Here is a 22994-nt window from a genome sequence, read left to right on the forward strand (position 1 = left end):
CTCCTCTACTTCTTGTAGTTGCCCAGCTGGACGGCCAGGCGGTCGGCGACGCAGCGGAAGGTGGCGGGCTGCACCTCCCAGTATTTCACGGGGTTGGCGAAGAGGCTGATGCCGTTGTAGAAGGTCCTCTTCATCCCGAAGCCCCGGGGACAGAAGTCGTCCACCCCCACCTGGGCGATGTTGTTGGAATGGAGGTACACAACCTAGGGGACGGGAGGGGTGGGGGTGGGGATGGAAGGAGGGACACAGCGGGGGGAGGGGTGGGGATGTCATGACTCACCATCTGTAAGGTGATATAATAGGAAACTCATCTCTGACACACGCTCATGTTAATCCATATTGAACAGCGTACAGCCGCCTGTTTCTACTGTAGGATTCTACTGTGGGCTATCACACCAAAAGTCATATTAAAACAATAATATTTCAATCACACAATAATAATACAAAAATAATTTAATAAATAAACTCTAAAATGGAAACTACTATTCAAGTAGTCTTCTGAGATGTTCATTAAATGTGGAATAGAGCTTCTCACTAGACCCTCCCCTACATAGTGTGGGATAGAGTTTCTCCCTAGACCCTCCCCTACATAGTGTGGGATAGAGTTTCTCACTAGACCCTCCCCTACATAGTGTGGGATAGAGTTTCTCACTAGACCCTCCCCTACATAGTGTGGGATAGAGTTTCTCACTAGACCTAATGTATTTACTACTATATGCACTCAACACTGCAGCACCCAAGGTTCAGCACTGTTTGATGAACAGTGTTACTCAGCTGAAAGAGTTGTACCTTCCTTTTGACTTGACGTACAGAACTTCGGTTTGGATAAACACGTTCAGCTAAATGACCAAATGTAAATGTAGACCTCCCCCCTACATAATGTGGGATAGAGCTTCTCTCCAGACCCCCCCGGGCCCCCCCCCCCCCTACATAATGTGGGATAGAGCTTCTCACCAGACCCCCCCCCCCCCCCCTACATAATGTGGGATATAGCTTCTCACCAGACCCCCCCCCCCCTACATAATGTGGGATAGAGCTTCTCACCAGACCCCCCCTCGGGCCCCCCCCTACATAATGTGGGATAGAGCTTCTCACCAGACCCCCCCCCCCGGGCCCCCCCCCCCTACATAATGTGGGATAGAGCTTCTCACCAGACCCCCCCCCCCCCTACATAATGTGGGATAGAGCTTCTCACCAGACCCCCCCCTACATAATGTGGGATAGAGCTTCTCACCAGACCCCCCCTCGGGCCCCCCCCCTACATAATGTGGGTTTGAGCTTCTCACCAGACCCCCCCCGGGCCCCCCCCCCCCCTACATAATGTGGGATAGAGCTTCTCACCAGACCCCCCCCCCCTACATAATGTGGGATAGAGCTTTTCACCAGACCCCCCCCCCCTACATAATGTGGGATAGAGCTTCTCACCAGACCCCCCCCCCCCCCCCTACATAATGTGGGATAGAGATTCTCACCAGACCCCCTCCCCTACATAATGTGGGTTTGAGCTTCTCACCAGACCCCCCCCGGGCCCCCCCCCCCCCCCTACATAATGTGGGATAGAGCTTCTCACTAGTCACTAGACCCATCCCCCCCCCCCCTACATAATGTGGGTTTGATTTCTCGCCACAGTTGGAAAACATAAAATGTGGAGAAAATTGGTCGATACTCGCAACACATGCATGACCACATGCTCTCCCTCCATACTGACCTGAAGGTACTTCATGTCCGGCAGGCCCCGGGGCACCTTGGTGAGACGGTTGTTCTCCAGATGCAGCTCTCTCAGTCTGGGGAGGTAGGCCAGACTGCCGTTCTCTATGTGACGGATGTTGTTGTAGCCCAGGCCCAACCTGGATACCCAGAGGCAGACAGAGAAGAGGAAAGTGAAGAACACGGGTGGCGAGAGGAGAGAGGGAGGACTGCGTTGTTGTATTAGGTTACTTCTTTTGTCTGGATATACTTGTGTAGTTCTTAGAACCACCTCAGAGGGGCACTGCAGACTGGGATAGTGTCTTTTTTTACATTTATTTATCTTTTATCTCATATCCACAGGGTATTTCTTTCTGCAGATGCAGGTATATGGACCTCAACATTCATGAAATCAGTTGGGGGCGTGGCTAAATAATAATAATAATAATAATAATAATAATAATAATAATAATAATAATAATAATAATAATAATAATAATAATAATAATAATAATAATAATAATAATAATAATAATAATAATAATAATAATAGATTGGATTTAGAGAAGCGCCTTTCTCAGACTCAAGGACACTTTACATAAAAAGAGAAGCTATATAAAAGACAAGATAATAATATGAATATATATGTAAAGTAACAACAGGAAAATAAAACAAAGAAAAAGAAAAAGGAAGCAAGGTGCAGTCCATTTGGAAGAAACAGTAACACAAAATAAACAAAAACAAAAACAACAGGATCAGTAGCTTCAAAGAAAAGAGTCGGGGGAAGGGAGTGAAGGGGGTGGGCTACCTGGCTGAGGTGTATATAGTATGTGTACCTGTACAGGTTTTTGTAGCGGCTCAGATCCTCCAGTTCCACAGCCTGAATCTGGTTGTGGTCCAGGTGGAGCTCGTGGAGACTGTCAGGGAGCTCTGGGAAGGCAAGACATCACACATCCTCGCTGTTAAGACTCCCCTCCAAGATAAGCTAATTATTTTAGCCATTATAACCTGGTGTGTTAACAGAACTCAGTTTAGGGCGACAATAATGTGGTCAAGAGGCATGGTTTCTATCTTGTGCCTGAACTGGCGTGGCTTCTTTTATTCACATGTCAGCAGCAGTAGTAGTACAACTCTTTTCTCTCTGAGAGACATTGGGGGAGAGAACGAAAGGGGTGGGCACCTTGACTTTTATAGTTGCCATAAAGTAGAATACCTGGGTGGCTCCGCCTAGAGCGCCCTCCAGTGGGGACAGATATATATGCAACTAGGCAATCACTGGTGGAGACAATTGTCTACGCAGGTAAACAGTTACTAGTGTAAACAGTCATATGTACAGTTAGACAGTTACTAACAATCCTATACAGGTCTCTGATCTCAACATGGTGACCCATAGTCACGCCTTCCATTCATTATAATCTCTCTTTGTGACCTGCAGCCACGCCTTCCATTCATTATAATCTCTCTTTGTGACCTGCAGCTACGCCTTCCATTCATTATAATCTCACTTTGTGACCTGCAGCCACGCCTTCCATTCATTATAATCTCACTTTGTGACCTGCAGCCACGCCTTCCATTCATTATAATCTCTCTTTGTGACCTGCAGCCACGCCTTCCATTCATTATAATCTCACTTTGTGACCTGCAGCCACGCCTTCCATTCTGATAATCTCACTTTGTGACCTGCAGCCACGCCTTCCATTCATTATAATCTCTCTTTGTGATCTGCAGCCACGCCTTCCATTCATTATAATCTCTCTTTGTGACCTCCATTCATTATAATCTCTCTTTGTGACCTGCAGCCACGCCTTCCATTCATTATAATCTCTCTTTGTGACCTGCAGCCACGCCTTCCATTCATTATAATCTCACTTTGTGACCTGCAGCCACGCCTTCCATTCATTATAATCTCACTTTGTGACCTGCAGCCACGCCTTCCATTCATTATAATCTCTCTTTGTGACCTGCAGCCATGCCTTCCATTCATTATAATCTCTCTTTGTGACCTGCAGTCACGCCTTCCATTCATTATAATCTCACTTTGTGACCTGCAGCCACGCCTTCCATTCATTATAATCTCACTTTGTGACCTGCAGCTACGCCTTCCATTCATTATAATCTCTCTTTGTGACCTGCAGCCACGCCTTCCATTCTGATAATCTCACTTTGTGACCTGCAGCCACGCCTTCCATTCATTATAATCTCTCTTTGTGATCTGCAGCCACGCCTTCCATTCATTATAATCTCTCTTTGTGACCTGCAGCCACGCCTTCCATTCATTATAATCTCTCTTTGTGACCTGCAGCCACGCCTTCCATTCATTATAATCTCACTTTGTGACCTGCAGCCACGCCTTCCATTCATTATAATCTCACTTTGTGACCTGCAGCCACGCCTTCCATTCATTATAATCTCTCTTTGTGACCTGCAGCCATGCCTTCCATTCATTATAATCTCTCTTTGTGACCTGCAGTCACGCCTTCCATTCATTATAATCCACTTTGTGACCTGCAGCACGCCTTCCATTCATTATAATCTCACTTTGTGACCTGCAGCTACGCCTTCCATTCATTATAATCTCTCCTTTGTGACCTGCAGCCACGCCTTCCATTCATTATAATCTCTTGTGACCTGCAGCCACGCCTTCCCACTTGTGACCTGCAGCTACGCCTCCATTATATAATCTCTCCTTGTGACCTGCAGCCACGCCTTCCATCATTATAATCTCACTTTGTGCTGCAGCCAGCTTCCCATTCATTATATCCTCTTTGTGACCTGCAGCACGCCTTCCATTCATTATAATCTCACTTTGTGACCTGCAGCCACGCCTTCCATTCATTATAATCTCACTTTGTGACCTGCAGCTACGCCTTCCATTCATTATAATCTCTCTTGGTTAATCCTCTCGTAAATTCTCAATTCTCAAAAACTGTGATCGGGAAGGGGCTTTCCCATTCCGTCTTTCCTGTCTGATTTTCTGCCAAAAGATTATAGCATTATTATGACTCCTGTGTCCTTGGTTTTGGACAAACCAGGATAAATGGCTGCATTTATATAGCAGCTTTTATCCAAAGCGCTTTACAATTTGTTCCTCACATTTTACCCATTCACTCACACATTCACACACCGACGGCGGAGGCAACCATGCAAGGTGCCAACCTGCTCATCGGGAGCAATTAGGGGTTAAGTGTCTTGCTCAAGGACACTTCGACACGCTGCCCGGGAGGAGCAGGAATCGAACCTCGACGACTGCTCTACCTACCGAGCCACTGTCGCCCCAGGATGGATGAACCTAACAGGATGCACCTAACAGGATGAACCAGTCATATGGATCGACTATAGATCTACTAGACAGGAGACGAGGACCTACCTTTGGGCACACCAGTCAGCTTGGCCTCAGAGATGCGTAAATAGTTGAGTTTCAGTCCCTTGAAGGCTCCAGGCTCAAAGCCGCTGTTCTGAATGGGGTTTCCTCCCATCTCTGGAGGAAAAAGTTAATTATTCATCGCATGAGACAATATTTTACATGCCGCTCTGTGATCTCCAGGATTCTACAGCAGCGCTATAGACGGTATCACTGAATTTCTGTTGCTCGGGAACAGTTTGTACCCAATTGTATTTCCTGTCAGTATATATTGCATTAGCAAAACATTGCAACAGGAAATAAACGTGGGTCCTTTTAGAACGTTACTGTTGTCACTTTGAAACCATTTATACAGCGACAAAGGCAGTGATGATGAGCAGTACAGAATATGGCATAGAATAGACCAGCGTCTCTGTGTGGATTCGGTTCCCAAAATGGGTTGTTGGTTTTTATGTCTATTGACTTCCCGCACGACAAGAGCACTGCTGTTTTTCAACGAGAACTGTGTTCCCAGGCCGGGCTAAATTAGTTCAGTGTCGGTTCCTGGCTGAAAAAAGGTTTCCTAGAGAACCTCTTGGCCTTAAGACATGATGACATCACCAGTTGTGACCTCTGCAGTTCAGGCTGCCAAGCCCAGAGAAGGCCTTAACCTCTTTTTTTTATTTTTTATATTTTTTTTGCATTTTTACAGCTTTTCTTGGTCACGCAGGACCGACAGAGGAGAGGGCGAACGGGAGGAGAGGTGGGCAGGACATGCGACAAATAACGTCGGGTGCTGGGATCGAACCCGGGTCGGCCGCGTAGGTGCGCGAGGCACTATGGTATGCGCCACAAGGGCGCCCCCAGGCCTTAACCTCTTAACAGTCCTGCAAATCTATCTTAAAACGCCTGTCAATTGCATACTAAATTGGACACTATTCTGGAACCATTTGTAGCAGATGCACAAGTCTGACCTATTTTGAAAGGAAACACACCGAATGCTATTGTCATAGAGTTACAGAGGTTTGAACACACTGAAATAAAAGTTTTTTTCATTTTCGTCTGAATTATTTTGCAAACAGATCTACTCTATAGTTATTAGCTGAGAACAGGGGCCATAGCCTGAAGTCTTACCTAGAACATGTCCTAAAGTTGATAACAATATCACAATAAATGAGTGTTTTACACATCTTTATGTAATGGTATGTTTAGGCGTTTTTCCCGAGATTGGAAGCGCGTAAAAGGTCAAGCGGTGTGTCAATCAAACGGCGGCCATTTTAGCTTTCAACCGATGTGTTGGTTGAGAGGCAATAACACCAACAGACGGCTGTAAAGTGTGTTGCGACGAGGGCGGGCCATCAGAACGTTAACTTTTTCTGCGCCAAAAACGACAATTATCGTGTTTCAAATCCAACCGTTCAGCGATTTCCCCATTCTAAACACTCACACGGACCTGCCTGTGTCTCCCTGGCACCGCTGCCTACGTTAAAATTGCAATGACGATCGAATCCAGACAGGTGGCAGTATCGCCTACCTTTTGAACTGGGTCTCTAAGGCAGGGGTGTCCAACCTTTTTTGAACCAAGATCTACTTTTTTATTTACCACCTAGCCCGAGAGCTACCAGCCAAAATTGTATATTGTAAGCCATCATTTGAGGCTTTATAAAAGCAGCATAATGAACACAAATCTGTCAGTGCCGAGTCTGACCTCATCTTAAATAACAAACAGCATTGCTTGTTGTAGTTAACAAGGAGAGGAAGAGTTGATTAAAAAAAAAAAAAAAAAAAAAAAAAAAAAAAACTTTAATAGAATTTTATTAATCAAGATCTACTTGAAATCAGCCCGCGATCTACCTGTCGATCGCGATCGACTGGTTGGGCCCCACTGCTCTAAGGTGTCTTTCTCTCTCTCTGTGCCTTGGCTGCAGGAATCCCCTCCTCCTCAACGTGAATCAGAACAGCCATCTGTCGGAGATTTGCTCACCTGAAACCTATTGTTTCCCGTATTATAGCCAGACTCAATGCAAACGAGTAATTGCGATCGCGATGGAACTACATGGATTATTCATTTTGGAGTACCTTCTGACTAAGGTAAGGTCTATTTTAGGTCTATTTTACCGAACATAAAACATGCTTTTGTATTGATCACAGCATCGTATTTTACCGAACCTAAAACATGCTTTTGGTAACGATCGCAGGCCAGGGTTACACGATTGATTGATTGATTGATTGATTGATTGATTGATTGAAAACTTAACAGATTGCAGAATGGGTACAATACAGTACAGCTCAATACACACAATTGTTAAGGGGATGCAGACCAGAGAAAGACTTTCGTCTTGTTTAGATCAGGGTCCCCCATTTTCAATTCATCATAACATATATGACATACACGACATACAGATGGACAGTACTGCTACATCTATATATTTATGACATACCAGATTTACAAATACAGTACTGTTTGTGATACCAAAAGAGTCGTAGAAACTGTACATTGGAGGAGGTTGGGTAGGTGGGGTGGGGGGGGGGCTGTACATTGGGCGGGGGGGGGGGGTAGGCGGGGGGGGGGGGTTGGGTAGGTGGGGGGGGGGGGGGGTTGGGTAGGTGGGGTGGGGGAAACTGTACAACTGTACAAGCAAAACTGTACATTGGGATATCGACAAAACCTTACTTTGTCCCAAGAAGAGGGTCTCGTGTATTATTGGGTTAGGACATTTACTGTACATTTACAGGGGCCAGTTTCGAATTGCAGTCTCCCGTAGGTGCTCTTTGAGAGTGGTTTTGAAGGAGGGTAGTGATTCACTGTAAAGGAATGTGAATCACTACCCACTTTCAAAACCACTCTCAAAGAACACCTACGGGAGACTGCAATTCGAAACTGGCCCCTATAAATGTCCTAACCAAACCCCCTCCAATGTACAGTAAATGACCAAGTATGGTTTTGTCAATATTCCAATGTACAGTTTTGCTTGTACAGTTGTACAGTGTTCCCCACCCACCCACCCCTCCTACCCAACCCCCACCCCCCACCCCATCCACCCAACCACCTCCAATGTACAGCCCCCCCACCCACCCAACCCCACCCCACCTACCCAACCTCCCCCAATGTACAGTTTTTACGTCAAATGTATATACTCTCTTTTCTGGACTCTTTTTGTATCACAAACAGTACTATATTTGCAAATCTGGTATGTCATAAATGTATAGATGTAGCAGTACTGTCTATCTGTATGTCATGTATGTCATATATGTCCTGATGAATTGAAAATGGGGGACCCTGATGTAAACAAGACGAAAGTCTTTCTCTGGTCTACATCCCCTTAACAATTGTGTGTATTGAGCTGTACTGTATTGTACCCATTCTGCAATCTGTTAATAAAGTTTTCAATCAATCAATCAATCAATCAATCAATCACATTCCTTTACAGCTTTGGGTAGGGCGTTCCACATTGATGTGGCATAATTGCGAAACGTGTTTAGTCCCTTGTTTCAGCCGAATCTGGGTTTAACATGATTTGTGGAGCTCCCTCTGGTGTTGTGATTGTGGTATTCACTGACCTTTGGGAAGTATTTTGACATGTACATGGGCACCCCGGTCGTATAGTGTATCTTGTAGACCAGGCCCATTGCAAGTTGCTGTACTCTGTCGTCTACTCTAAGCCATCCTAGGTAGTCAAAGTGGGCAGGGGTGAGGTGGGTTCTAGGAGTAAGGTCAAGTAGTAGTCTGACCAGTTTGTTTTGTTTTGTGATGTTTGTAATCTTGTTTTTAGCGCCTTTGAGGTGCTTTGGTACCATGAGGTGCAAGCATAGTCGTAGTACCCTTGAATGAGTGCTCCTGCCAGAGTCTTCAGGGTATTCTTGTTTACCAGAGAGGAGATCCGGTACAGGAATCTAGTTCGTTGGTTGACTTTTTTTATTACATTGGATGCCATTTTGTCACAGACAGGAAAACGACAGGAAAATGATCCCCCCTTGATGGTTTTGTGAAGAAACATCTATATATGGTATACCTTTGATTTGGAAATAATATAGGTTTCAGGCGAGCAACCCGAACGATTTGCGCATATGCATATAACACGTCATATCTCACTATCTAGAAAACGAGACTGGATTATTTTGAAACGGGGCGATGTTTAGCGTGGAATAGCAGCACACAAACAAAAGTATGTAGAAACTAACTGGTTTGTCAATGTTAGACTATAAACAGTGCCTGTCAAATGAGCCATACTATTGTCTCCATAGCTATAATACAGAACACACGATGGGTCAGCAAACATCGCGAAAATGGTCAATAACACTGGCGCCATTGAGTAAAGATGGGAAAACAGCGTGGCGCTCAATGAGTTAAAAGAACACGCCAACATTTTGGGAAATTAGCTTATCGTCTTCTCCAGAGAGAGACAAGGAGATAAATACCAGTTTCCTCTCTGTGCGTTCAGTAGAAAGCTATCTGGCTGCATGTTAGCCTAGCTTAGCACAATGAATGGAAGTGGACATGTACAGGTAGCCTACGCATTGTCCAACTAACACCTCTCCCGAAGGCTACCCGTACATGTCCACTTCCATTCATTGTGCTAAGCTAGGCTAACATGCAGCCAGGTAGCTTTCTACTGAACGCATAGAGAGGAAACTGGTATCTATCTTCTTCTCTCTCTGGAGAAGACGGTAAGCTAATTGTGCAAAATGTTGGCGTGTTCCTTTAAGTGATTTTAAGACATGATGACATCAGCAGTTCTGACCTATGCAGTTCATGCTGCCGAGGCCGGAGAAGGCCCCCGCCGCCACCTTCTTTATGTGGTTGTCATGGATCCTCAGCTCCACCAGGGAGGGGGGCAGGTTCTTGGGGACCCCGGTCAGATGGTTCCGGGAGAAATACAGCTTCTGCATGTGCTTCAGGGGAGCGAAGGTGTTGGCGTGGACTTTGGAGATCTTGTTGTTCACCAGGGACAGCGCCTATGAGGGAGATGGGGAGACGGACACACAATCAGACAAATTATTCTACAGCCCATCCGCATTATATAATAATGATTATAATGAACTTTATTTGTATAGCACCTTTCATATGAGAATTGCAGCTCAAAGTGGATCACAGCCGTAGAAAAGACATAGGCGTAAAATGAGCACAGAATTGGCAGATCCACAACAATGCGTAAAATTAGGTATGAAATAAGCATAGAACATTAAATCACATAATTCTTCATATTAGGATCTAACATCTTAATAGGCCTCCACAGGAAAAACGAAGTAATTTTCCCAGAGTAATTATTAGAGTTATTATTTTCCTCTCAAGTAGTCATATTTACTCATTTTGGGGCATAATCATTGCCTGTGGCCAATAGAGTGAGAGTAAAGTTCCAGAAGAATTTCTATTGGAGTAATACAGCATGGCCACGCCTACTATGCCCACATCAGGTCAAAATCAGGTCGGCGCCATTTTTCTCTCCACACTAGTCTCCGGCTCTCTGTCTCTGCACAATACTAGTAGCAAGAGCAGTAGCAATATTTTTCTTCACTTGGATGGATCAAATGCCAGGTAAGATTATTTTTTATTATTTGTTCATTTATTAAACGGCAATGTCTGTAACTGATTTGTAAGTTGCAAATCAGTTACAGACAGCAACATTAAAGCTAGCCACAGAGCTATATCATGCAGGCTGATGTTAGCATGTTAGCTGCTACGTTAGCAGGCACACTATTAAATAAACAACGTTTTACTGTTTTATGGACAATAACTTATTAAGAACTGGTACGTCGGTGCAACATGAGTATTAAATTATCAACAGTATTGCTACCAGGGACAGTGCACATTAATCAACATGTCGGTTTTCACATCCATGTAAATGAGCCAGAGTTAGCCAGAAGCTATTTTCATCTGTAGTCCTCCCTGAGCAGGTTGTTAAAAGTAGTGATATAACTATCCATACAAAAACGGACGTATAACGTATTAATAAGATACAAGACAAGTAGACATAGTACAGGAGACGGAACAATTATATGTTACATGTTGGTGGACTTTGCTGAGACAGTGGCCGAGACAACGTGTGTTTTACTCTAAATAGAGTCACGTAAGTTTGGTGCGATGTGTGTTTAACTCTAAAATGTGCTGTAGGTGGACTGTTTTACTAGCGGTAAATGGACATAACAACAGATGCTGCTGTCATTTTACAGAGGCCAAAATTGTATTTTTCTATTTTATTATTTATGTGGTATCAGTGCATGTGTTGCACATGTGTCAAGAAAAATAAAAGTGCATTGTTAAATACTGATTTCTGCTTTGACCGTGTTTATTTTAAATATATTATTCCAGAGTAAATTATAATTTAATTCTATATTGAGTGAAATCTGAGATTCTATATCGAGTGAAATCTATTCTATATTGAGTGAACTACAACTCCATATTGAGGGAATTACAACTCTATATTGAGTGAAATATAACTATATTGATTAAAATACAACTCCATATTGAGTGAAATATAAATCTATATTGAGTAAAATACCACTCCATATTGAGTGAAATATAACTATATTGATTAAAATACAACTCCATATTGAGTGAAATATAAATCTATATTGAGTAAAATACCACTCCATATTGAGGGAATTATAACTCTATATTGAGGCAATTACTACTCTTATACGGAGTAAAATACAACTCTATTGATGGAATTACAACTCTATACAGAGTAAAATACAACTCTGTGTTGAGTGAAATGATGTTGGAGTTGTTTTTACTTTATGCTAAATGGAGCAAATTTTCATCTTGTGGAGTTAAATGTAAACACTAAATGGAGTAGAAATAACTGATAAATGAACTCTGACAAGAGTAAATTTAACTCTATTTGGACTGGGACCAAATACTGTCTTTTTGGGAGTAAAATTGTACTCAATTTGAGTAAAATTTACTCTGCAAAATGTACTATTTACGGTTTGATTGTCACAGAGCCATCTATCATGCAGGCTGATGTTAGCATGTTAGCTGCTACGTTAGCAGGCACACTATTAAATAAACAACGTTTTACTGTTTTATGGACAATAACTTATTAAGAACTGCAACATGAGTATTAAATTATCAACAGTATTGCTACCAGGGACAGTGCACATTAATCAACATGTCGGTTTTCACATCCATGTAAATGAGCCAGAGTTAGCCAGAAGCTATTTTCATCTGTAGTCCTCCCTGAGCAGGTTGTTAAAAGTAGTGATATAACTATCCATACAAAAACGGACGTATAACATATTAATAAGATACAAGACAATAGTACAGGAGACGGAACAATTATATGTTACATGTTGGTGGACTTTGCTGAGACAGTGGCCGAGACAACGTGTGTTTTACTCTAAATAGAGTCACATAAGTTTGGTGCGATGTGTGTTTAACTCTAAAATGAAGTGCTGTAGGTGGACTGTTTTACTAGCGGTAAATGGACATACATTTTACGCACTGTTCGGTTCAACAAGTGTTTATCTGAACCGAGCATTGTACTGGGTTGACTAATGTTAATGAATGCCCAACAATTTGCCTCTATATTGTGGATTGACTCTTAACACATTCCCTGCCACGGTTATATCCATCAATGTAGCCTCACTGCCACCACTCTAAGCCTATGGAGATGTTCACCTTCTTTGCAGGGCTATAACTTTTTAAATTGTATTGCTAAATTGACATTACTATGGCCCATTCAACATCGATTATATCGTTCAGGATGTAGGAACGTTATACATTTTCATTCATAGATTCATACAAAAATACCTTCTAGAATTTAAGTATGTTTTTATCGTTTTCTGCAGTAATTCATAGAGCGTGAGTTATAGGCATAAACGCATATATAGATTATCAATTGCCGTTTATTCCCGATACACGCTATATTAAAAAATGCAACTGTATATGATCCTATACGTTATGCGTCATCATGCACGGATGAAAGGGGGGGGGGGGGGTCGTTTATAATTCTGTGATCGTCAGTAAATGCTTTATGTAGTATGGGTGATATATTGATCAGATCGGTTTGCAGTGAAATGAATGAACAATTGGGCTGAAAATAGCGTCAGCGTCCTCTTACCGTGCGTCAATGAGACTGGCGGTGAAATATCCCAGGTATAGGACGTCGATCGCCTAGGTCCATTTCCGGTTTGTATGTCGCAATAAACGCCGAAATCATATCGATTATTACGTTTATAAAGCGATCGATATGTACATAGTGTCTGTCGGGAGCCTTGCGACAATATCTGACGGCCGGATGAATTTAATCGACACACACCTCCCACTTCCTGTTGTTCGAGTGTAACTCGCCCGACCATCCACCAGGCGGCGGTATTGAGCCGTCGTTGGATTGAGCCGTAGGGTCCAGCTTCAGCGCCAGAGGTGTATATATGAATTATGAATGCCATGGCGAAAAAATTTAATATTGATCTCAAGATCGCTGTACAGCGTGGTCTGGCGGTCAAAGCATGGCGGGCAATAACGTTTTAAAGCGTTTCCGGCGGTGGATGTGTTAATGCGGAACCAAATTGTCAAGCGCTTGTTTCCGCCCAGACACTTTTCACTGTCGCTCATGCTAACAGGTACTGTAGCACACTATACTAGCACAACAAACGTATTTAGTGTACGAGGCGAACTGGAATGAAACTGGTTCCCCACCCATTCATTCAATAGCAACTCAGAGATGGGGGGGGATTTGTAAAAGACGTGTGCTGGCACTCCATCACCGTGATGTTAGGTTTGTGAATGGAAACATGTGGAACTAGATAACCTACCTGTAGTGCTTTTGTAATAGTTTTTCTAATTGTAACACTCCTAATAATGCATGAGTTGTTGTGCCCTATATCATCTTAGTAACTTATTATTTATTTGCCATCAAGGATGCAGGCTGTACGTGTTAAACATCTAGACCGGCAGAAGTTCATCTGTTTTGAGGGGCAACTGACCTTCACAAAATTTTTGGAGTGTGGTGAGTGAAACATTTTGTACAGCATGCCATTGGTTCCATGAGGTTCCAGGGGCTCCCCAGCTAAATGATGGATAGTTGGGAACCAAATGGACCCTTATGGGTCTGTAACTCTGACGGTGTATAAATGTTCCATTTTTACACTGTCATGATTTAAATTAACATTGATTTTACAATATAAATTGTGGTCCCCCAGAGATAGAAATGCCATTAAATGGGTGCCCTTGAAATTAAAATGGTTGAGAATCACTGCTAGAGCCGCATACATCTTCTCTTATTATGGGGGTCCCTGGCATATCTTTTCAAATGGGGGTCTGTGGGCTAATTGTCAATTTGGGGGGTCCTTGAGATGAAATGTTTGAGAACCACTGCCCTATGCAACAACATACTGGGTGTCAGTTTAGGCTTTCCCTGCATGTTAATTGAAGCTGTAGGTCTACAGTACAAGGCACAATCCATTTTCTTTAGGATAGAGTTAACCAATCAATGTCTTAAGTATGGCTGTCAATCTTCCTCATATGATCGAATTTTCAGTGGCTATTTTAATATTCCATTTTCATGACATTTTAATTAATACAAATTAAATAAATTGCACAACAGATTTATCAATAAGCTTGTGCAATCTTGTTTTGTCTTCAGTTTCCAAGAAATTTGAAATTCCTAGTACCTTGGACTTAAAGGTCTATGATGACTTAAACACTGAAGTTGACGAGGAGGCGTTTCAGTTTCTTATAAAGAAACCAGACCTGGGTGTGTTGGAGATTTGTTCACCCCAAGACCCAAATCCTGAAGGTGAGTTGCTTATTAACATGGAGCCTTATAGCCTCATCCATACAGCCCTGGCTAACCTAAAATGTCACAAAGGTATATTTTTGTACTTTGAAATGATCTTTGTTTCTATACGCCCAATGTAATGTAACATAGTAAAAAAGAGCACGCGTCTGAGGAAGAACTTGCTTGGTGTGTGGATCCTTCCTAATCTAATGTGACCTTTTTACATTACACTTGTCACAAACATTCCTCTCTTGCTAATCACACTTGTTATATGTCTACATGATTGTTAGATTCAGTGAGCCCCTCTGCAACCAACTCCATTGCCAGCAGCAGCAGCAGCTCCTTTCTCAGATCTGGTGCAGACAATGAAGGGGACTCGGATCACACCATCATTTTGCAGCCTAGTCCTGCTCCAAGAAACAGAGCTGACCTGACTCATGGGATTTTTGATACTAAGATGTTGTGTTTTATTTGCAAAAGCTCTCAGGCAAATGTCAATTCACTGACAAAGCACTTGAGGTTGATCCACGGACTTTGTTCAGGAAGGACACTTCGTCTTAAATGTGGTCAGCCTGGTTGTTCACATGTCTATTGCACTTTTTCTGGGTTTCGAAAGCATCTTAAAGCGCACCATGTAACTGCCCTGTAGTGCAACGTGGCCGTCCCGGAGACCCTTGCCACATGTCCTCCCCCCATATCTTCTCCCATCCTCCCTCTCTGCCGGGCCTGTCCAATAAAAAAATAAAATGCCAAAAGAAATAATCTAAAAAGAAAACCTTGTGATGATCCTGGTGAAGGCCCCTCTACAGCTGAAGATTTAGCTGAAAGTTAAGTCAAGAGTCTCCTACCGCCGGTCATCAAATGATTGGCTCAGGAATGCGACAAAAACAAAAGTGTAATTGATAGAAAATAAGTACTTTTTTGGGTGAACCCCAGCGAACAGATGCTGCTGTCGTTTTACAGAGGCCAAAATTGTATTTTTCTATTTTATTATTTATGTGGTATCAGTGCATGTGTTGCACATGTGTCAAGAAAAATAAAAGTGCATTGTTAAATACTGATTTCTGCTTTGACCGTGTTTATTTTAAATATATTATTCCAGAGTAAATTATAATTTAATTCTATATTGAGTGAAATCTGAGATTCTATATTGAGTGAAATCTATTCTGAACTACAACTCCATATTGAGGGAATTACAACTCTATATTGAGTGAAATATAACTATATTGATTAAAATACAACTCTATATTGAGTGAAATATAAATCTATATTGAGTAAAATACCACTCCATATTGAGTGAAATATAACTATATTGATTAAAATACAACTCCATATTGAGTGAAATATAAATCTATATTGAGTAAAATACCACTCCATATTGAGTGAAATATAACTATTGATTAAAATACAACTCCATATTGAGTGAAATATAAATCTATATTGAGTAAAATACCACTCCATATTGAGGGAATTATAACTCTATATTGAGGCAATTACTACTCATATACGGAGTAAAATACAACTCTATTGATGGAATTACAACTCTATACAGAGTAAAATACAACTCTGTGTTGAGTGATGTTGGAGTTGTTTTTACTTTATGCTAAATGGAGCAAATTTTCATCTTGTGGAGTTAAATGTAAACACTAAATGGAGTAGAAATAACTGATAAATGAACTCTGACAAGAGTAAATTTAACTCTATTTGGACTGGGACCAAATACTGTCTTTTTGGGAGTAAAATTGTACTCAATTTGAGTAAAATTTATTCTGCAAAATGTACTGTGTAGATATGAGGAGTCACGTCTTGACATCAGGACTTAAACTGTCAGGAAGCTTACATTCCTCTCTTCTAAGACAAGTTGACAACCTACCGGAACGCAAAATGGGCCTGGGAGCGAGAGTGTGACTGAAAACGACGGCGCGGCACGCCACGTATTTACAAGACAACATACGCCCCGGGTCACATTCACACGAGACGGCTCTCAACAGCTGCGGTTAGATGGGTAACCGACACATCACATCACGGGCACGGCACGGCACGGCACGGCTCGGCCCAGCTTGTCTTGGCTCCGGCAGCGTGTGAAATGTCATTATGCCGGCCCGCCTGCTTCCCGAGGGCTAGAGAGGGCTCCTCTGTTTGAGAATTTCTTTCCCTTTCTCTTACCCTCCGCCTCACTTCTTCCCCGTTAGCTTTAATTATATTAATTCTGCGCCCGAAGCCAAGAGGGAATATTCTAGGTCACATCCTCTCTCCTCTTCTGCCGGAAAACTTCACTCGCTCCAGAGTCCGCGTTCAAGTGCACCGACCAAGAGCAATATTAAGGCTGGCAGAGAGGGGAACCTCCCAACGTGGCGTTATACAATAACGTCAGTATTGAGGCGTGTTTGCCTCAGCCTCCGTCTGTCTCCATCTGTCTGTGAACTAAGTGAGGATTCTCTGTAGATGGTCACTGGATCTAATTCGTATTCAGAAAAAGAGACACAGGATACACAAAGAACCCCTGAGTGTGTTTGAACATCAGGCATGTGTCACTGTTTTCGAGAAGATATCGTTCAAGTTACTGGAATAAGGCCATAGGCCTATATACTCTGAATTTATCAGTGCGACATAGCCTATGGATTATGATAGCCTATAGATTATTAAAACCCAGAAAACCTTTTGTAAAATATGACCCAAATCATCATTATGACAGCATATTTGAAAAAAGGAAAAATCCATTATGCAAATGATACATTGTGACTTCTGACTGAAAATGATAGAATGCAACATCAAATACATTTACATTTAGTAATTTAGCTGAACGCTTTTATCCAAAGCGACTTTCAAGTTTTGTACAACAGGTCAGCAGGAAGGGTACAACTCTGGCAGCTAAGCAAGATTGTTTGTCAAGCTACAGTCTTGAGTGCATAGTAGTAAATACATATTAGCATAGTAGGTAATATAGGCAAGGTAGATTCCTTAGTAGCAAAGTGAATAATAGTAAAAGACAGTATGAAGGTTAGTATTCTTTTTTTACTTCCCACAAATATGTGAGAACTGCCTGTACAGTGAGTGTGAGATGTGCGAGAGATGGATGATAACGTCAGAAGTCTTACATATAGATTAGTGAGGGCCTTGAAGTCATTCTCCTTCAGCTCGGTGATGCGGTTGTTCTGCAGGTCCAGGAACTTGGTGTCGGCGGGGATGTTCTTTGGGACCTCAGTCAGACCTGAGGGACAGACAGAAAACACAAGGGAAGATCACAGGCTTTGTTTTCCACCGTATGAACCAAGAACCACTCTTTGTTTCCCACCGTATGAACCAAGAACCACAAACATTTAGTTTTACACCGTATGACCCAAGAACCACAAACACCTTTTAGTGTCAAGAGTCATAGAAATAGAATAATTCTACAACTACGGTGTGAGTTTAGTATCAGCAGGGATGTTCATAGGAAATCCCTGTCAGACCTAAAGCAAGAGGGATAATAAGAGTCGCAAAATATTCTTGGAAAACCATCCGATCTAAAAATGAAACAAAATGTAGGGCTGTGACGACAAACGCAATACCGTGGCCATATGAAGCCTACTGCAGGGTTGAGATATTTTTATTTATTTATACATTATGAGGTCAGGCAGACGCCTGCGAACACCAGCTACTAGGACAGAGAGGCTTCGGCTCAGCTTCTTCCCCCAGGCCATCAGAGCCTTGAACAATGAACACTGAGGGTCACAGAACACTGAACTCTCCACACACGAGCACACATTAGCACACACACGACACGCATGCTGTGCACGCTCGCACACTAGCAGCCACTTTAACATGAGAAAGCACTCACTCATGCTGCACACGCCCACACTTATGGCCATAAAGGAAAGGTCACTTTAAAAATAGTATAGTAACAGTGTATTGCACTACCAAGGGACCTAGCATGTCCTTCCCACTATGTTACCTGTTTATTGCACAATGTTGTTTATTGTTTATTGGATTCCATTATATGTTGTACTACTGTATTGCACATCGTTGCGGGCAAGACCACCCGCATTTCATTGTATACTTGTATGCCGTGACAAATAAAACTCTTGACTTGACTTGACTTGATATGTAACGGATGGTATCGTGAAGCTCAGTCAAGAAGGGCTGGGGTGAGTAGCGGTGCTATGGGTTAAACTCACTCTCACATCCTCAAAGACAGATAGACACGTTGCAAAGTAGTGGATTCACCTCTTGGTATAGCGGTCTGTGTTGCTGCCTGCGGTGTGGGAGACCGGGGTTCGACTCCCACTCGGGGCATCGAAGTTTGAGGTGACATTGTCACAACCGTTACATATATATATATATATATATATATATATTGTTTTTTTTGCTGGTGAAAATTACAGGAGTGCATATGGTATGTGATATGAAATGTAAGCTTATCATATGGTGGTCCGTCCATTCATTGGTGCTAGGCTAGCTTGCAGCCGGATAGCCCTCTACTGAGCGCACAGAGAGAAATCAAATGTATCAGAGCTTGCTTTGAGTATAAGCTCAATCTCTGACTCTCTGACTCTGACTGTATTGGAGATGGAATTGTAGTAAAAAAAAAAATGGTATCACCCTAACCTCTGACCTCACTGCACATCACAGTACATGTGTATTTATTAAATTTCTCTGGGGTATGTTGCTTTTTAACCACTGTAAGAAGAAATCCATACGGTCACATAATATATGAATGGCCCTCTGGTCTTTCTTCAGTGTACGTTTAGAAACAGTAGAGATTGTCTTGACACTAACATAGACATAAGTAGGTGCCCCTAAGTAAATTACTGGGGAGTCCCACTCGCTCGCGCTCGCGCACGTGCACACACACACACACACACACACACACACACACACACACACACACACACACACACACACACACACACACACACACACACACACACACACACACACACACACACACACACACACACACACACACACACACACACACACACACACACACACACACACACACACACACACACACACACACACACACACACACACACACACACACACACACACACACACACACACACACACACACACACACACACACACACACACACACACACACACACACACACACACACACACACACACACACACACACACACACACACACACACACACACACACACACACACACACACACACACACACACACACACACACACACACACACACACACACACACACACACACACACACACACACACACACACACACACACACACACACACACACACACACACACACACACACACACACACACACACACACACACACACACACACACACACACACACACACACACACACACACACACACACACACACACACACACACACACACACACACACACACACACACACACACACACACACACACACACACACACACACACACACACACACACACACACACACACACACACACACACACACACACACACACACACACACACACACACACACACACACACACACACACACACACACACACACACACACACACACACACACACACACACACACACACACACACACACACACACACACACACACACACACACACACACACACACACACACACACACACACACACACACACACACACACACACACACACACACACACACACACACACACACACACACACACACACACACACACACACACACACACACACACACACACACACACACACACACACACACACACACACACACACACACACACACACACACACACACACACACACACACACACACACACACACACACACACACACACACACACACACACACACACACACACACACACACACACACACACACACACACACACACACACACACACACACACACACACACACACACACACACACACACACACACACACACACACACACACACACACACACACACACACACACACACACACACACACACACACACACACACACACACACACACACACACACACACACACACACACACACACACACACACACACACACACACACACACACACACACACACACACACACACACACACACACACACACACACACACACACACACACACACACACACACACACACACACACACACACACACACACACACACACACACACACACACACACACACACACACACACACACACACACACACACACACACACACACACACACACACACACACACACACACACACACACACACACACACCACTTGCCCAGATGGGGGCACCAGATGTTTTCCAGCTGGGTCTGATCTGACTGAAGTCCTGAAGGACGTGACTTCAACACCGTCAGCAAGATCACAAATCAAATAGAAACGAGACAGGAATAACCCTGACACTCTGACACACACACACACACAAAATATAAAGGTGGTTGCAGAGAGGAGGATGAGAAACACGCTGGACACATTTGTCAGTGGCTCATCATTACCAGAGACTGTCCCCGTCTCTAACTCGTTTTTGTGTTCACAGCCACAGGTGTACACAATGTTTGTTTGATTAGATCTCAGATCAGATCCTACCTTACTAAACGCCACGTTGCCATTGGCGTTGAAAAGTGGTGGGAGATACCCATGTACCTGTCGAAATACTTCCTAAAGGTCAGTGAAGTCCACCACCACAACACCAGAGGGAGGAGTTCCACAAATCACGTTCAACCCAGATTCGGCTCAAACAAGGGACTAAACACATTTCGCAATTACAGTATGCCACAACAATGTGGAACACCCTACCCACAGCCGTAAAGGAATGTGAATCTCTACCCTCCTTCAAAACCGCTCTCAAAGAGCACCTAGAACCTGCAATAGAAACTGGCCCCTGTAAATGTCAAAATTCCCCCCCACTCCCCCACCCAACCAATGTACAGTTTATTCCCCTTCGGATTTCAATTTTTTTATGATGTTCTCTCTTTCTTACACAGTACCGTATATTTGTATGTCATAAATGTCTTGATGAATTGAAAATGGAGGACCCTTATGTAAACAAGACAAAAGTCTTTTTCTGGTCTTCATCCTCTTTCAAACAGTTGTTTGTATTGAGCTGTACTGTATTGTACCCATTCTGCAATCTTAATAAAGTTTTCAATCAATCAATCAATCAATCAGATACACTGTGAGACTTGGAAGTTGCTTGAAAGACGCTGGGCGTAGGCAATTCATCCCTGTGAGAACCGGTAAGTCGTACGCTCTCGCTAACGTTAATGTATTCCCTGCCGTAACCTCCGGTAAAATTTGACCGGTTAGGGTCCTTTCAGAGCAAGTGGAATGCCTTGCTCGTGCACCTGCATCGGTCGGTTCGCTGAAGCCTTCTGGAAACGATGACTAGCCACAGTCCCCGGCCTGAACGACCACCGATCATTAACAAGACCACATCACACGGAGACATGTGTACGGCTGCGTATGATGTGGTTGTGCGGCGCAGACAGGATGGGATGAGTGAACCAGGGTTCCCGCCGCAGACCGTGACTCAACCTGACCCGCTGGGAAGCCCGGTGCCAACCCAGAGCCGCTGGGGCTCGGTCCGTCTCCGACCAGATCTGACCCACAAAGTCTGGACTCACAGCTGTCTATCTAAAAGTTAAGTTTAGATGTACTACTACACTGTGTGTACCACACCCAGGGGTGTAAAGTACTTGAGTAATTGTACTTTGTTACAATACTTAAATACTGATTTTGGGGATTTGTACTTTACTCGAGTATTATTAGGTTTGTATACTTGTACTTTTACTCAATTACATTTCAGAGATTTTATTTTTTTTACTCCTTACATTTAAAATGCAGACCTACAAAGTACAAATCTCGCAGGTCCAACAATTTTAATTAGTATATTTGTTTCTCTGGCCAAACTAACGTTAACGCTATTAATCCTGCGGCCGCACTTTATTTAAAAACAGCCAATCAAATCCCCATCAATGGAAAATTAACCCCGCCCATACCCATGCTGATTAGTCCTTGTGCAAGACTAGAGAGCGGGGATCTTTGATTAAACACCTGCTATCAGAAGAATAGACAGTCAGAGTGACAAACTACAGAAGATGGCCACAAACGATAGTATGAGTGATGAAGAGGACGAAACGGAACATTTCATTGCCCCGGAATAAAAAAAGGTTTTTACTTTTACTTTTTAGTACTGAAGTACATTTAAAATTAGATACTTTTTGACTTTTATAATTTATAATGCACAGGACCTTTAACACAATCTGCGCTAGAAAC

At 43.1% G+C, this 22994-nt stretch overlaps 1 protein-coding gene across 1 annotated transcript in view; it reads right to left on the bottom strand.

The window, feature by feature from the left end:
* The window catches only part of bgnb (biglycan b), a 66451-nt gene continuing 43457 nt past the window's right edge, over positions 1-22994 (bottom strand). Inside the window, exons 3-8 of the mRNA XM_084332615.1 lie at positions 17847-17959; positions 9769-9982; positions 5054-5164; positions 2523-2616; positions 1709-1847; positions 1-203 (exon numbers count right to left, since the gene is read on the bottom strand). Of these exons, the coding sequence (XP_084188741.1) occupies positions 6-203; positions 1709-1847; positions 2523-2616; positions 5054-5164; positions 9769-9982; positions 17847-17959 (869 nt within the window). The 3' untranslated portion in view covers positions 1-5. The remainder of the gene's footprint in view (positions 204-1708; positions 1848-2522; positions 2617-5053; positions 5165-9768; positions 9983-17846; positions 17960-22994) is intronic.

The sequence above is a fragment of the Notolepis coatsorum genome (assembly GCF_963971535.1).
Source record: "Notolepis coatsorum genome assembly, chromosome: 17".
Taxonomy (NCBI): Eukaryota; Metazoa; Chordata; class Actinopteri; order Aulopiformes; family Paralepididae; genus Notolepis; species Notolepis coatsorum.